Source organism: Gymnogyps californianus, chromosome 1 (assembly GCF_018139145.2).
Source record: "Gymnogyps californianus isolate 813 chromosome 1, ASM1813914v2, whole genome shotgun sequence".
Classification (NCBI taxonomy): Eukaryota; Metazoa; Chordata; class Aves; order Accipitriformes; family Cathartidae; genus Gymnogyps; species Gymnogyps californianus.
In genome coordinates, this window is record NC_059471.1 from 203,180,823 (window position 1) to 203,193,690 (window position 12,868).

General features: G+C 37.3%; 1 protein-coding gene across 1 annotated transcript in view; it reads left to right on the top strand.

Annotated features, from left to right (window-relative positions):
* COG5 (component of oligomeric golgi complex 5) overlaps positions 1-12,868 on the top strand; it is a 191,155-nt gene that overhangs the window by 78,203 nt on the left and 100,084 nt on the right. Inside the window, exon 7 of the mRNA XM_050915276.1 lies at positions 1,254-1,384. Coding sequence (XP_050771233.1) covers positions 1,254-1,384 — 131 coding nt within the window. The remainder of the gene's footprint in view (positions 1-1,253; positions 1,385-12,868) is intronic.

Sequence of the window (12,868 nt, forward strand, 5' to 3'; positions counted from 1 at the left end):
TGTGCCTAGGTTGTACTTTCAGTATTCCAGGAACGTGGATTTCAGAGCAGTGGCCATAGTCGCTTTGATTTGCAAAAATGTGCAATAGTTATGAGTGTAATTGCATAACATTTGAATGATTTGAGTTCTAGCCCAGTCTAAGCTGTAGGTCTTCATTAGCTTGAAGGAAGCTGAATATACAGTTCCTGCATCCCAAGTGAGTGTCACTAAGAAATCAAAGACATCTGGGAAGAGGCATCCTCCAGCCCTTCTTTCAAAGACGGGTTAGTTAGGGTAGGTCAGGAGTGCAAGGTCAGGCAAAAAGCCAACAGGAGGGAATGCAGAGGTCAGGGACCTCAAGAAGTGTGAAAACCTTGTTTTTACACCCTGGGTTGTGTTTTGTATCTAAAATTGTTCCATGTGAAAAGCCTAAATAGTCCAAAAAGCAGGCATTACAACGTCACCCCCTTTAAAAGAAAGGGAATGTGTCTGGGAGAAAGGATGTCACAGATTCAAACCTGCTTTGATAAAGGGAGATGAAGTGTTGGGTTTTCTACTTGCTGGACCGCTCTCATTACTAAGTGGCTATTAGTCAAAGATGAAGTGATTTGGCCAAATATACATAGCCAGTGACAAAAGTTGAGTTTGAATAGATTTTCTTGCTGCGGTTGCCAGTCCAGCCCAGTAATCTGTAGATGCTCTACTGATGGTGGTTTCCACAATGATAATAAATTTTGTGATGTTTCTGTGATTAAAAAAAAAAAAAATTTCTTTTCTTGCCATTCTTCTGTGTTTGATCCCACATGTTTAGACGTGCAATTTAAATATATGAAGTATAATTTAAATCTATTAATGTGTAATACATCTGGAATTTCAGGTCTTAGAGCAAATTATGCTTATTCAGACATCTGGTTAGAGAAGTTTAATTATCTGGTTAATCCTTTGGGATAAGGAGATGACTTCTTGCCCCTTCCTGCCCTGTGACTGAGATTCTGGAGTTCCTAGAACTCATGCTGTGCACCTCTTCAGCAGCGTCTGGGTCTAGAGAAGTGCAGTGAAGTAAATTCAACGTTTTCAATATCCAGGTTTTCTTGAGTAATAATCTTTTGATTTTCAGTTTTTCTGGTATAATATATTACTTTGATGTACTCTATTGTCAAGTGTTGTATGCAAAAATGTCCCTTGAAACTAACTGTAACTTCTAAATGTTTTAGCATGTTTGAAATGTTCCGTTATCCTGTGTCATGCTTATCAATGTTTTGTTGCTTTTATAGATTACCTTTCTCAAGGGATAGATCTCTCTGGAATAGAAGTAATTGAAAATGACCTGCTTTTTATTGCAAGAGCTCGGCTTGAGGTGGAAAATCAGGCTAAAAGGTTGCTTGAGCAAGGTGTGGAGACTCAGGTAAAACACACTTTCTTCTTTACTTCCTTTCAAAAGTGAAGTGTAAAAGTACTCTGAGCTTTATTTCCTTTGTTTTGTGTAGCATTGTCTAATGGAGATTAAACATGAAAAAAGTCTTACGTGAGAAGTTCTCACACATGAGAATATCCAAAGAAATTGACAGAACTGGCCTTGTACAGTATTTGCAGGAATAAAATTTTGCAGGATCTGAAACAACTTAACTCTAAACACTGTGATAAAAGCTTGATGATTGATAGGACTTTGCATTAAGCACAGTATACTACATTGCCAATATTGCCAAGCTTTATAGATAAATCTGAAAAACGCAGTTTCTTAAAACTGTAAGAAGATTTCTACATTTTAGCTGTGCAGTAATATATTGAAACGATTTGAAAGATTTCCCATTAACACTTTAAAGGGCATTTTAAACTTTGCAGTAAATACTCACTGTAGGGAATATAAAAATGAATATGCATAATTACATTCATCCATACTAAATGTAATTATCTACATTTTTAATAACCTGGCTACGTCTATTATTTAACTGTTTGTAGTATTATTAATGCTGTCTTCTTGCCTTTTTAAAAATTCGTGTTCTTTTGCCTATACTTTTTAGTATTCTTTAAAAAAAAGTATTTTAAATCCCCATTACTACAGTAAGAGGAAAAATCTAGTACAAGTTCCTATCAAATTTGGGTTTTAAATTAGAGAACAAAGAGGATTAGAACAAGACATTTTTATGCTGTTTGTTACCAATGGTTAAACTTACCTGTAAGTCAATATAGCATTTGTTTATACTATTGAAGGTTGACATGAAAATACAACATGTACAGAATGAAAATCTCTTCATTAAATTGGCTTGGTTAGATAACTGAGGATTAAAATTATCAGTATGTCCCAAACTTTTACTTAGACCTCTCATTTCAAGTAATTTTCTGCAGTAAGAAGTCATGATTGTGGTAAATACCTTTGGCTATTTACTGATAGCAAAATGGTAGGAAAAAACACCCCGTCTTTTACTTGATTACTCTTCAAATGTTGAAACTCCTGTCTGTTTGAGCATGTTGCCAAGCTGTGATTGGGCTTGTTACAAGCTATGAAGTATATGTGATGTTAAATAAGGACTGAAGAAAAATAGGGCCTAAGAAAAAGCAAGTGGACATTTATTTTAAATGTAGCAAAAGTCTTCATCAGTGTGTACTCCTTCTAGTTTTTCATGTCAGATTTAACCTTCTCTGATAATTTTCTCTTCATATTAAGTACTAAAACGGAACTGACAAAGAAACCCTGGGGAAATCAATCCCACTCCACTTGAAAAATAGAGAGATTTATTAGGTGTTCCAGGCTGTATCCAGGTAATCAAGAGATTATTAAAGTGTATGCCTGTTGTGCTTTAGCCAGGGGCCTATTTCCAGCAAATGGAAGATTGTTTGGAAGAACATTATTAGTGCTTAGTCATATCAGACGTGGGGATGTTTTCATGAAGAGGTGTTGAGGTATGCTTCACAGGTTTGTTGTTGGATATGATTCGTGGATTTAATGTTGGAAAAATAGTGTGCTTTAGAAAATACGCATGCAGGTATTGCCCAAGAAATCTAGAATTTGAAATATGACTAGCAGATAGTATGTCTCTGATTCTCTTTATTGTAGCTGTGTGTTTTATTGACAAGCTGATTTACATTTATACCTTCCAAGCCCTGAGATTTTCCGTAAGAGGACATGGGATCTTCATCTTTTCTTCTGCGTTTTGTACCACAGAATTCCTCAGATGAGCTGTCTTCCTGCTAGTATCTATTCTGGTAGCCAAGTCTGTACCTTTGAGAAGAGTGCATCTGTATTTGTCCAGGTGGTTCTTCAGTTATCTGATATTCATATTTGCAATTGCAGTTTTAGTTTTCACCTTTGTTTTGATCTGCTGTGTAAATAATAACGAGATCCGTTGCGTACATAACAGCGAGCTGTATCTCTGTATTTCATCTAGCACTTTTCAGCAATGCCTTAAGAAGAAAGTTAGTCTTATGTCTCCATTTTAGAATATTTCAGTGTCCACCTGGAAGAGAAGCAGGATGTGGAAATACATAAAAAAAGTACAACTATAAGTGTATCCTTTTAAGCAGAAGTCATTAGAATTTGGTGAATTTCTTCTCTAGAATTCAGCTCTTTTTTCAGAGATGCTGTTAGAAGTTACTCTGACAAAAAGAACAGAGCTAAAAAGTTTAAACTGCCTCTTTCAACATTTTGATATATCTCCTTTGTTTAGGTAAGAAACTATTTTTGTTATTTTGATTATTTATTTAATGATTTATAAGTCACATGCTAATGAGCTGTGCCCAGATTCCCCCGAATAAGCGCCAGCACATGAAAGCAGATACTTACCTCTAAGTGATACATTGTCTTTTGCTCTGCATTGTAATTCATGTTTTTATTGCATGTCCATCACTGTAGCATTTGTGTATTTCTCAGAAGAAATGAAATCTCTCCCTCTTCCTTTGGAAGTGTGGCATTAGCCATTGACAGCTTCAGAAGTGCAGGCTTCCACTCGTGTTCATGGTGGTATCTTTAAAGCTGCCATCTGATTATAAACTGGAAGTGTCTGTCAGCCTGTCTAGACTTAACAGGCTTTCATAGAGCTGCCAATCACGCTTGTATTCCTAATCCTTTTAGAAAGCGTAGGCCCTCTTTGCTCTTGTTGACAAAAGTAATACAAATAATAGCAAACCCGATCAAGCAGGGATACCAGTGGCTACGGGCAGATTTTTTGTTGTCATGTATGCTTTGTTCTGCACTCCTAGTGTACATAGCACAGATTGTTGCTCTTTCGTGACCCACAGAACAGTATCAAGACAATAGATTAAAACCCCGTCCTTACTGTTTAGTCCTAAACTCCCTGCTAGCTTTCCTTCACGCTGTAAGCAGGTTAATGGCAGATAGTATAGAAAGCAGGAGGGGCTGCTTTAACAGAGATACGTCAAGAACTTCATTAAAATCACTGTCCTGGTTTCAGCTGGGAAAGAGTTAATTTTCTTCCTAGTAGCTGGTATAGTTCAGTGTTTTGGATTTAGTAGGAAAATAATGTTGATAACACACTGATGTTTTTAGTTGTTGCTAAGTAGTGTTTATACCAAGTCAAGGATTTTTCAGCTTCTCATGCCCAGCCAGCAAGAAGGCTGGAGGGGCACAAGAAGCTGGGAGGGGACACAGCCAGGACAGCTGACCCGAACTGGCCAAAGGGATATTCCATATCATATGACATCATGCCCAGTATATAAACTGAGGGGAGTTGGCCGGGAGGGGCAGATCGCTGCTTGGGAACTAACTGGGCATCGGTCGGCGAGTGGTGAGCAACTGCATTGTGCATCACTTGTTTTGTATATTCTAATTCTTTTATTATTATTGTTTTTCCTTCCTTTCTGTCCTATTAAACTGTCTTTATCTCAACCCACGAGGTTTTTTTTTCCAATTCTCTCCCCCATCCCACTGGGTGGGTGGAGTGTCCAAGCAGCTGCGTGGTACTTAGTTGCTGGCTGGGGTTAAACCATGACAATCACCATTCTAAGAGAAGAAACAGCAATGTTTTCTGCTTTAAAAAGAAAAAAAGAGGTATATATCCATCTTGCAACTGCCTGAAGCATCCTCAGCATTTCTTTTGCTCACAGGATGAACCCTAGGCAGAGGAATCTAGATTTGCTCTTGACACCACTTCACCCCTTTATTCAACAGCAGTATATTGTGTAAAGCAGATCTGAATAATAAGAAATTATGCAGAACAAGAGAAATTTGTTAAGATTACCATAGCTCAATTCCAGGTAGAACAGTTTTGCCAGACACAGTGTTGTGGCTGCTGTACTTAGAAAGAAGAAAACTTTCTCTGTAACTTAGCTCATGCTTCAAACCCTGTATATTGTCTGCTTAGTGTGGGACTTTCCTCTTGCAGCCGGGGATGCCCAAACTTAGTTCCATCAGATAATTATAAGGTTGGTAGCATTAGGAGCCAGGTCATGTGTGTGCAGAAAAGAGGTGCATTTCCATCTCCTCCATCTTTACTCCTCCAGAGAGGTAGCCCTAGTTCTGAGCTAGGTTCACTGTTTTAACAACAGTTATGGGTCTCCTCTGCATAAGAAGGATGGATTTTTGCATGTATGTACTCGTATATGTGAAATGGGTTAGGAACCTATGCTCTTGCTTTTGACTTTACTGGTACAAACTTTAGTAATTGGTTAGGATATAGGTGGTGAGGACTATGGTATCATTAAAGATTGATTAAAATATAAAATACCCATTTTGGTCAAACAAGACATGGTGTGCGGATGAGAGTAGAACTCATTTCCTTGGGTTTGTACCTTAAACACAGTTTGTCCTTCTGTGTGTTACAGAAACATTCTGTATCTTTGACCACAGAGAGTAAAAATTTTCCTTCTTTGTCTCCTGGAGTGATCTACAGCTGTCTGACAGCTGTCCTTCTTTAAGGAAGGTTTTGGATGAATTATGTGATGTTTGTCGCCCAGTTTCCCTTATTTAAGGTGCAGGCAAATTTCTTTTCCTGCCTAGCATGGATGTGGAGAGAGTTAAATTCACTGATAATTCACTGAAATTGTTCTGGTGATCATGTAGTGAAGTTTCCTGGTCGTGTCAGAGAAAGGAAGAAATAAGCGTAAGCTTAATAACTATCCTTTGTCCAAATGAATGTTAAATTGTGTCTGCAGTTTTTTTTAATACATAGATTATTTTTTTTTTTCCAAAATGAAGAGCTTTACTGATTATAACCTCACATAATAAAGAACAGGGGAAAAAAACCCCAACAGAAATAAATGCTAAAGTCTACTTCTGCAAGATGTTCAATGCTGGTTTTGTATACACAGGATAAATATGTAAACAATACAATCTGAACAAAAATGTCTCAATTAATTTCAGTGTAACATCTTTATACTGTTGTCACTTTGAGCATATTTGGGGGCATTTTGAATTTTCATATTCTAACTCACTGAGTAGAATTTGTTTTGTGAATTGTTCTGTTTTGCATTCTTTTTCATACTGAACCTTTCCTCTGAGTTGTTTTCTCTGGAACAAGTACAGCATTTTTTTTTTTCCCACATTAAAAAATTATTAACTAGATGTATATGCATAATTGTTCTTGACTAACGCTATTTAGTGCCTGAGAAAAGTGATGGGAGGATGAAGTATCTGCATAATTAACCAGTTGTCTGGAGGTGATTATCCAGAAGTTGCTCACTTTATCTCAGTTCAGGGTTCCCTAAGTTAAGTGCTTACGTAGTACATCTTGCGGTGTTATGGCAAAATTGGTGAAATTAATCTGAAATCTTTCATAGACCAGCATTTAATCTTGTGTCAAGGATCTCTAACAATAGGTCTTCTTTGTTATCCCCAAGGGATTGGAGGGGAAAGTATGCGCATAATTGACCATTTTTCCGGACATGATCATCAAGAAGTTGCATAATTTATTTAATTTCATGGTCTGCTGAGCTGAGTGCTTCTGTAGTACAACTTGCAGTGTTACAGCAAGATTGGTGAAATTAATCTTAAATCCTTCATAGGCAGTGTTTAATGTCAAGGATCTTAAACAATACATGGTCTTTATTATCCTGTGGCAGCATTTTTCAGTCGTGCAAATGCACTTGGAGGTGTTTGAGATAGTCAGATATTAAGAATGGCTATTCTGGGTCCGGTTATATTAATGGATATTAAGAGGGTCCGGTTTTCACTTTTGTGGTGAAACTTGCAAAAATATGATAATGTTGCATTCTGGAGTTGCTTCTAATTATTACTGCCAAAGACGTGGATGGCTCTTGCACCACTACTGTCTGGGCAAGGTCTTGTGATCTTGAGTTTCTCACTTTAGCAAGAATATATGTTTCACTGAAACATCCTTTTTTCTAGATTAGTTTTTGATATTTTAACGCTTTGATTTAAATCAAGGTATGCTTGCTAGTTTTTGCTAGTTTAGTGTCATCTTCAGATTTGAATGCTTTATAGTAAAATGGACTGTGCAAGTGTATGAATATGCTGTCTGAAGTTGTCAGCTCTGTGGAGAAGTGCTTGACTGTAGAAGAAAGTCTAATGTCATAGGATAATGTCACTTCGTGTCCCCCATGGTTGTGTAGTAGGCCTCTTAATGTTTATCTTTAGTTCATTTAGCTTAGGATGTGTTATGTTGCCCACACTGATGTACTGTGCTAGTCAAAAGAAAAAGTTTAACTTCCAGATGTTTTTGCCTGCCCTTTGCTGCTTTTACATATTATCTATCATATTTTGTCATACCTTTTAAATAATATAAGCCCTTATGTACTTTAGAATGTCAATGGAATTGATATGCACATAGATGTGCATAACTGCATATCTATGCATAATTACAAAATGATCATTATAATAGCAAATAAAGTAGAAAAATATGAGAAAAGAATCCCTCCAATTTGGCACACAACCAGTCATCTTTTTATCCATATACTGTAGGTTACCCTCATAAAAAGTCTGGAAAAACTAGAGTTGAAATGCTACCCAGAGTATATTTTTTTTTTAAAGTCAAAGAGTAGTCATTGCTTTTTTCTTTTCTTTTTTTTTTTATTCTGACATGTATTTCTACTTTGAAAGCTAGAAGTTGGAATTTAACCTCATCACTGTCAAAAATTTAACCAATATAGTACAGTTTAGGCAGTAGATGTTACATTTCCTTATTATTCCACAATCTTGATTCCCTGGAGGAGATCCTGATGGAAACTAGACTGAGACAGCTATTTCATAATAAAGTGATTAACTACAATATGATATAGAAATGGAAGGCATTTTTGATTATTCAGTTTGAAGTCAATTACTTGAATCTAGAGTAAGAAGACTGAAGTATTATCTGTAAAAAGGAAAATTTGAACCTGTTTGCTACTTTTGGCATAGGGTGAGGGTGGTAGCTATAGTTAACTTGAAATCATCTAGTTTTACTTAGTGAAGACAGACGATGAGATCCAAAGCTTTTTATTTAAATTCACGTTAGCCACCCATTTTACTGCTTTTTGTAATTCTAATGTAGACAGAGAAGACTTATTTTAACATGTTATAGCTGTCATATTGGCGTTCGTTGTAAAAGATCACAATGGCATTTGAGTCTATTTAATTAAAATCCTACTAGCTCATACTGTTTCTGTTTTTTCTTTTACAATAGTTCTGTATGCGTATAGAGAATTTTCACTTTATGTGTTTATATATCTTCACAAGTCTTACTCTATCCTAACCTTTAAGTTTCTTTGTCACAGAAACATACTCATGTTGCATTATTCAATTTTATTTTTCATCTTCAATATTATGGTTATGGTTTTCATGATCTTGTTAACTTGCTAAATCAGATTCCTTCATCTGGCCATCTGGTACATGGCACTATTGAAGGAGTTTTCGATAAATCTAAATTATTTCTTCCTTAAACTATTCTGTTAAGATGTGATATAGCAATGTATGGCTCATCTAATGACCAAAAAATACCTTCCAAGTATGTGTTAGTTATAACCTACACCTGAATGGTAAATTTCAGGGGGATTAACCAAACATTATGAAATTTCCCCTTTACTATTCTGGTCTAAAAAGAGTTCATTTTATCTTAAAGTATGATCTAATGGAACTGAAGTGTTAACCATGCTTCAGTAATTCAAAAACACCAAGCTAAACACTAAGCATGAATTTATACCTCTGAACTATGGATTAAAATAAACCACAGATTTCTCTGCAATATAATCGGCTGATACTGATATAACCTAGAATATCCTTTCAGTTTCCATAGGAACAGATGATAGAATGTTTTGAATCTTGGAATAGCTAAAATGAACGTCTGGCTTCAATATAGTTCACTTTTATTTTGCAGCTTGCAACCTCTACATGTAAGGGCTAAAAATGTGCATAAAAAAAGAAAGGTGGAATATTGACATAACACATATTAAAATGTTTTTAGTATCAGTAGTAATAACAACAATAATAATAATAAAAAAATTACTTTAGGGTGTTTCTGTGCATAATTCTTTAGATATTAGCGCTGTGTTTTATTATACAGGTGCAAAAAGTATTTCCAAATCCATAGGAAAAGCGAAACTATTAATTATTCCTATGCATTAATGCCTCTTTAAATGTTTTACAACAACAAAAAAATCTGTCTGGTAGGTCATCTCATTGCTTCATCTCAGTGCGCTACACTGTATAAGTATATTTTCTCATTGGAACCATTTGTACAACGCAAGAAGGAACTTCATGTAGCCAGAAAGAAAAGATCAGCAAAACTTTAGTGGAATATATAGTGTGTTATATAGGTGAATATGGCAAAAGATGATAATCTAAGAACAGGCAAGGAAACACGCTGGCTGTAGTAGTACTTCGTTTAATAGATATTTGACATCTCTTTCTTAACAGGTCATGTTGCTGAATCAGAGAAGATATGCTTTGAGTGTAAAAAACATTAACAAGATTTAAAAGATAGTTCTTTGTTTGAGATTAATGGATATGTAACTCCAATATTGATGTAGAGGGAAAATATGGAGGCCTTGTTAACAAACCATTAGGAATCTAAGTGCCTGTAACCTGAGGCCTTGTGAATGCAGGTACAAATGATAGTGTGTGACTGACTGCTTAGTACTTGGGCTCTTTTCATTTGTTATAACCAGCATTGAAGATATTTGATCTTTAAAACATTTTGTATGTGGAAATTAGGATGGTACTGAAAGCAAAAAAGAAAAAAAGAAAAAAGAAGCAAAACAAGAAGTAGCAAGTTAACTTGTGATAGTTTCTCTTTTCAGTGCAACAGGTTTTTGCTCTGTGAATGGAGCTACGCTGTTCTAATGTAGTTCAAATAGTAACTTTTTCAAATATCCATATTCCAAGATTATTTTCAGCTACCATTAATCTAGAAGACTTATGAGAGCTGTAGTTATTGGAATGTATAGGCAATTTTAATAGCAACATTTTGAAAATAGAAGGATTTTCAAATAAAAGTAATATCTACGGCTTTCCTGCTCAGTATTAGACTATAATTTACTGTTGTAAATGTGCAGAGGACCCTGTGTCACATGTTACTTTCTGAATATTGATCCTCTTTTATTAATGGTTCTGATTTGCACTTTTGCAGCATCTTTTAGAAAATTCCTCACAAACTGTGTAGGAGGTGATTTAGGCAGGTATTAGCAAACCTCATTCTGCAGGCGGGCAGATAGAGAGAAGTTCTAAATGACAAGAAGTAAGCAGGAAGGTTCTTAACCAAGTATTTGAGTTTGCACGTTTCTATGTGTCCTGGTTTTGGCTGGGATAGAGTTAATTTTCTTCCTAGTAGCTGGTACAGTGCTGTGTTTTGGATTTAGTGTGAGAATAATGTTGATAACGCACTGATGTTTTAGTTGTTGCTAAGTAGTGCTTATCTTAAGCCAAGGACTTTTCAGTTTCCCGTGCTCTGCCAGCAAGCAGGTGTGCAAGAAGCTGGGAGGGAGCATAACCAGGACAGCTGACCCGAACTAGCCAAAGGGATATTGCATACCATACAACATCATGCTCAGTATATAAACTGGGCAGGGAGTTGGCTGGGAGGGGCGGATCGCTGCTTGGACATCGGTCAGTGGGTGGTAAGCAATTGCATTGTGCATCATTTGTCTTTTCTTGGGTCTAATTTCTCTCTGTTATATTACTTTTCATTACAATTATTATTATTATATTTTATTATTATTGTTATTGTTTTATTTTAGTTATTAAACCGTTCTTATCTCAACCCACGAGTTTTACTTTTTTTCCCAATTCTCCTCCCCATCCCTCTGGGAGGGGGGAGGAGTGAGCGAGCTGTTGCGTGGTGCTTAGTTGGACTGTCGTGGTTTAACCCCAGCCAGCAACTAAGCACCACACAGCCGCTTCCCCCTCCCCCCTCCCAGTGGGATGGGGAGGAGGATCAGGGAAAAAAAAAGTGAAACTTGTGGCTTGAGATAAGAGCAGTTTAATAACTAAAGTAACATAAAATATAATACAATAATAAAAAATATAATAATAATAGTAATAACATTAAAAAATTTAAAAAAATATTAATAATAGGGGCTAGCTAATTAGGCATTGAAGGGCCCCTCGCCTTCTGTCAGCTGCCTTTCCCAATTAGTAACTCTTGCTAGGAGTTTACCTTCCCAGCTCTGGGACGGGTATGTGGCCATGCTGCTATGTACTGCTCTCACCTGCATTTGACTCCACATCCGCTTCTGATAAACTTCTGCAATATTCAGGGTCAGGTTTGGTCCTTATAAAGTTGAAAGCTTATTATGCACCAGATATTGAAGTTACGAAGTGTCTATTAGTAAAACAAACAAAATGCACAGGTTTTCCTTTTTGTGAGGAGGTAGTATTGGGACATACTTTGTCACAATATATTAGGGACTATGATTCAGGTTATGGTTTCAACAAAACCTTCAAATTTAGTTAGGTCCAGGTTAGAGAACATTTTTTTTCCTGTCCTTTGGATTTTTTTTTTTTTTTCTTCAAATCATATTAAAGCAGAGAACTGAGAAATGAAACAATCATTATTTCCCAGATTTGGATTGCCTGACTACCTCCACTGGGGTGATGGCAATGACGGCAGCTTCTAATGCAGTACCTAGGCATGTACGTGTTCAGGATTAGGGCATACTGCCATCCTATCTTAGAATCATTGAATGGTTTGGATTGGAAAGGAACTTAAAGATCATCTTGTTCCAACCCCCCTGCCATGGGCAGGGACACCTTCCACTAGACCAGATTGCTCAAAGCCACATCAACTTGGCCTTGAACACTTCCAGGGATGGGGCATCCACAACTTCTCTGGGCAACCTGTTTCAGTGCCTCACCACCCTCACGGTAAAGAGGGTGATTCCTTCATCTAATCTAAATCTGCCCTCTTTCAGTTTAAAGCCATTACCCCATGTCCTATCACTCCATGCCCTTGTAAAATTCCCTCTCCAGCTCTCTTGTAGGCCCCCTTTAGGTACTGGAAGGCTGCTATAAGGTCTCCCCAGAGCCTTCTCTTCTCAAGGCTGAACCCCAACTCTCTCAGCCTGTCTTTATAGAAGAGGTGTTCCATCCCTCTGATCATTTTTGCGACTCTCTTCTGGACCCGCTCTGACAGCTCCATGTCTTTCCTGTGCTGAGGACTCCAGAGCTGGAAGCAGTACTCCAGGTGGGGTCTCACAAGAGCAGAGTAGAGGGGCAGAATCATCTCCGTTGACCTGCTGGTCACGCTTCTTTTGATGCAGCCCAGGATATGGTTGGCCTTGTGGGCTGCGAGCACACATTGCTGGGTCATGTTGAGCTTTTCGTCAGCCAACACCCCCAAGTCCTTCTCCACAGGGCTGCTCTCAATCCACTCATTGCCCAGCCTGTATTTGTGCTTGGGATTGCCCCAACCCATGGGCAGGACCTTGCACTTGGCCTTGCTGAACTTCATGAGGTTCGCGTGAACCCACCTCTCAAGCCTGTCAAGGTCCCTCTGGATGGCATCCC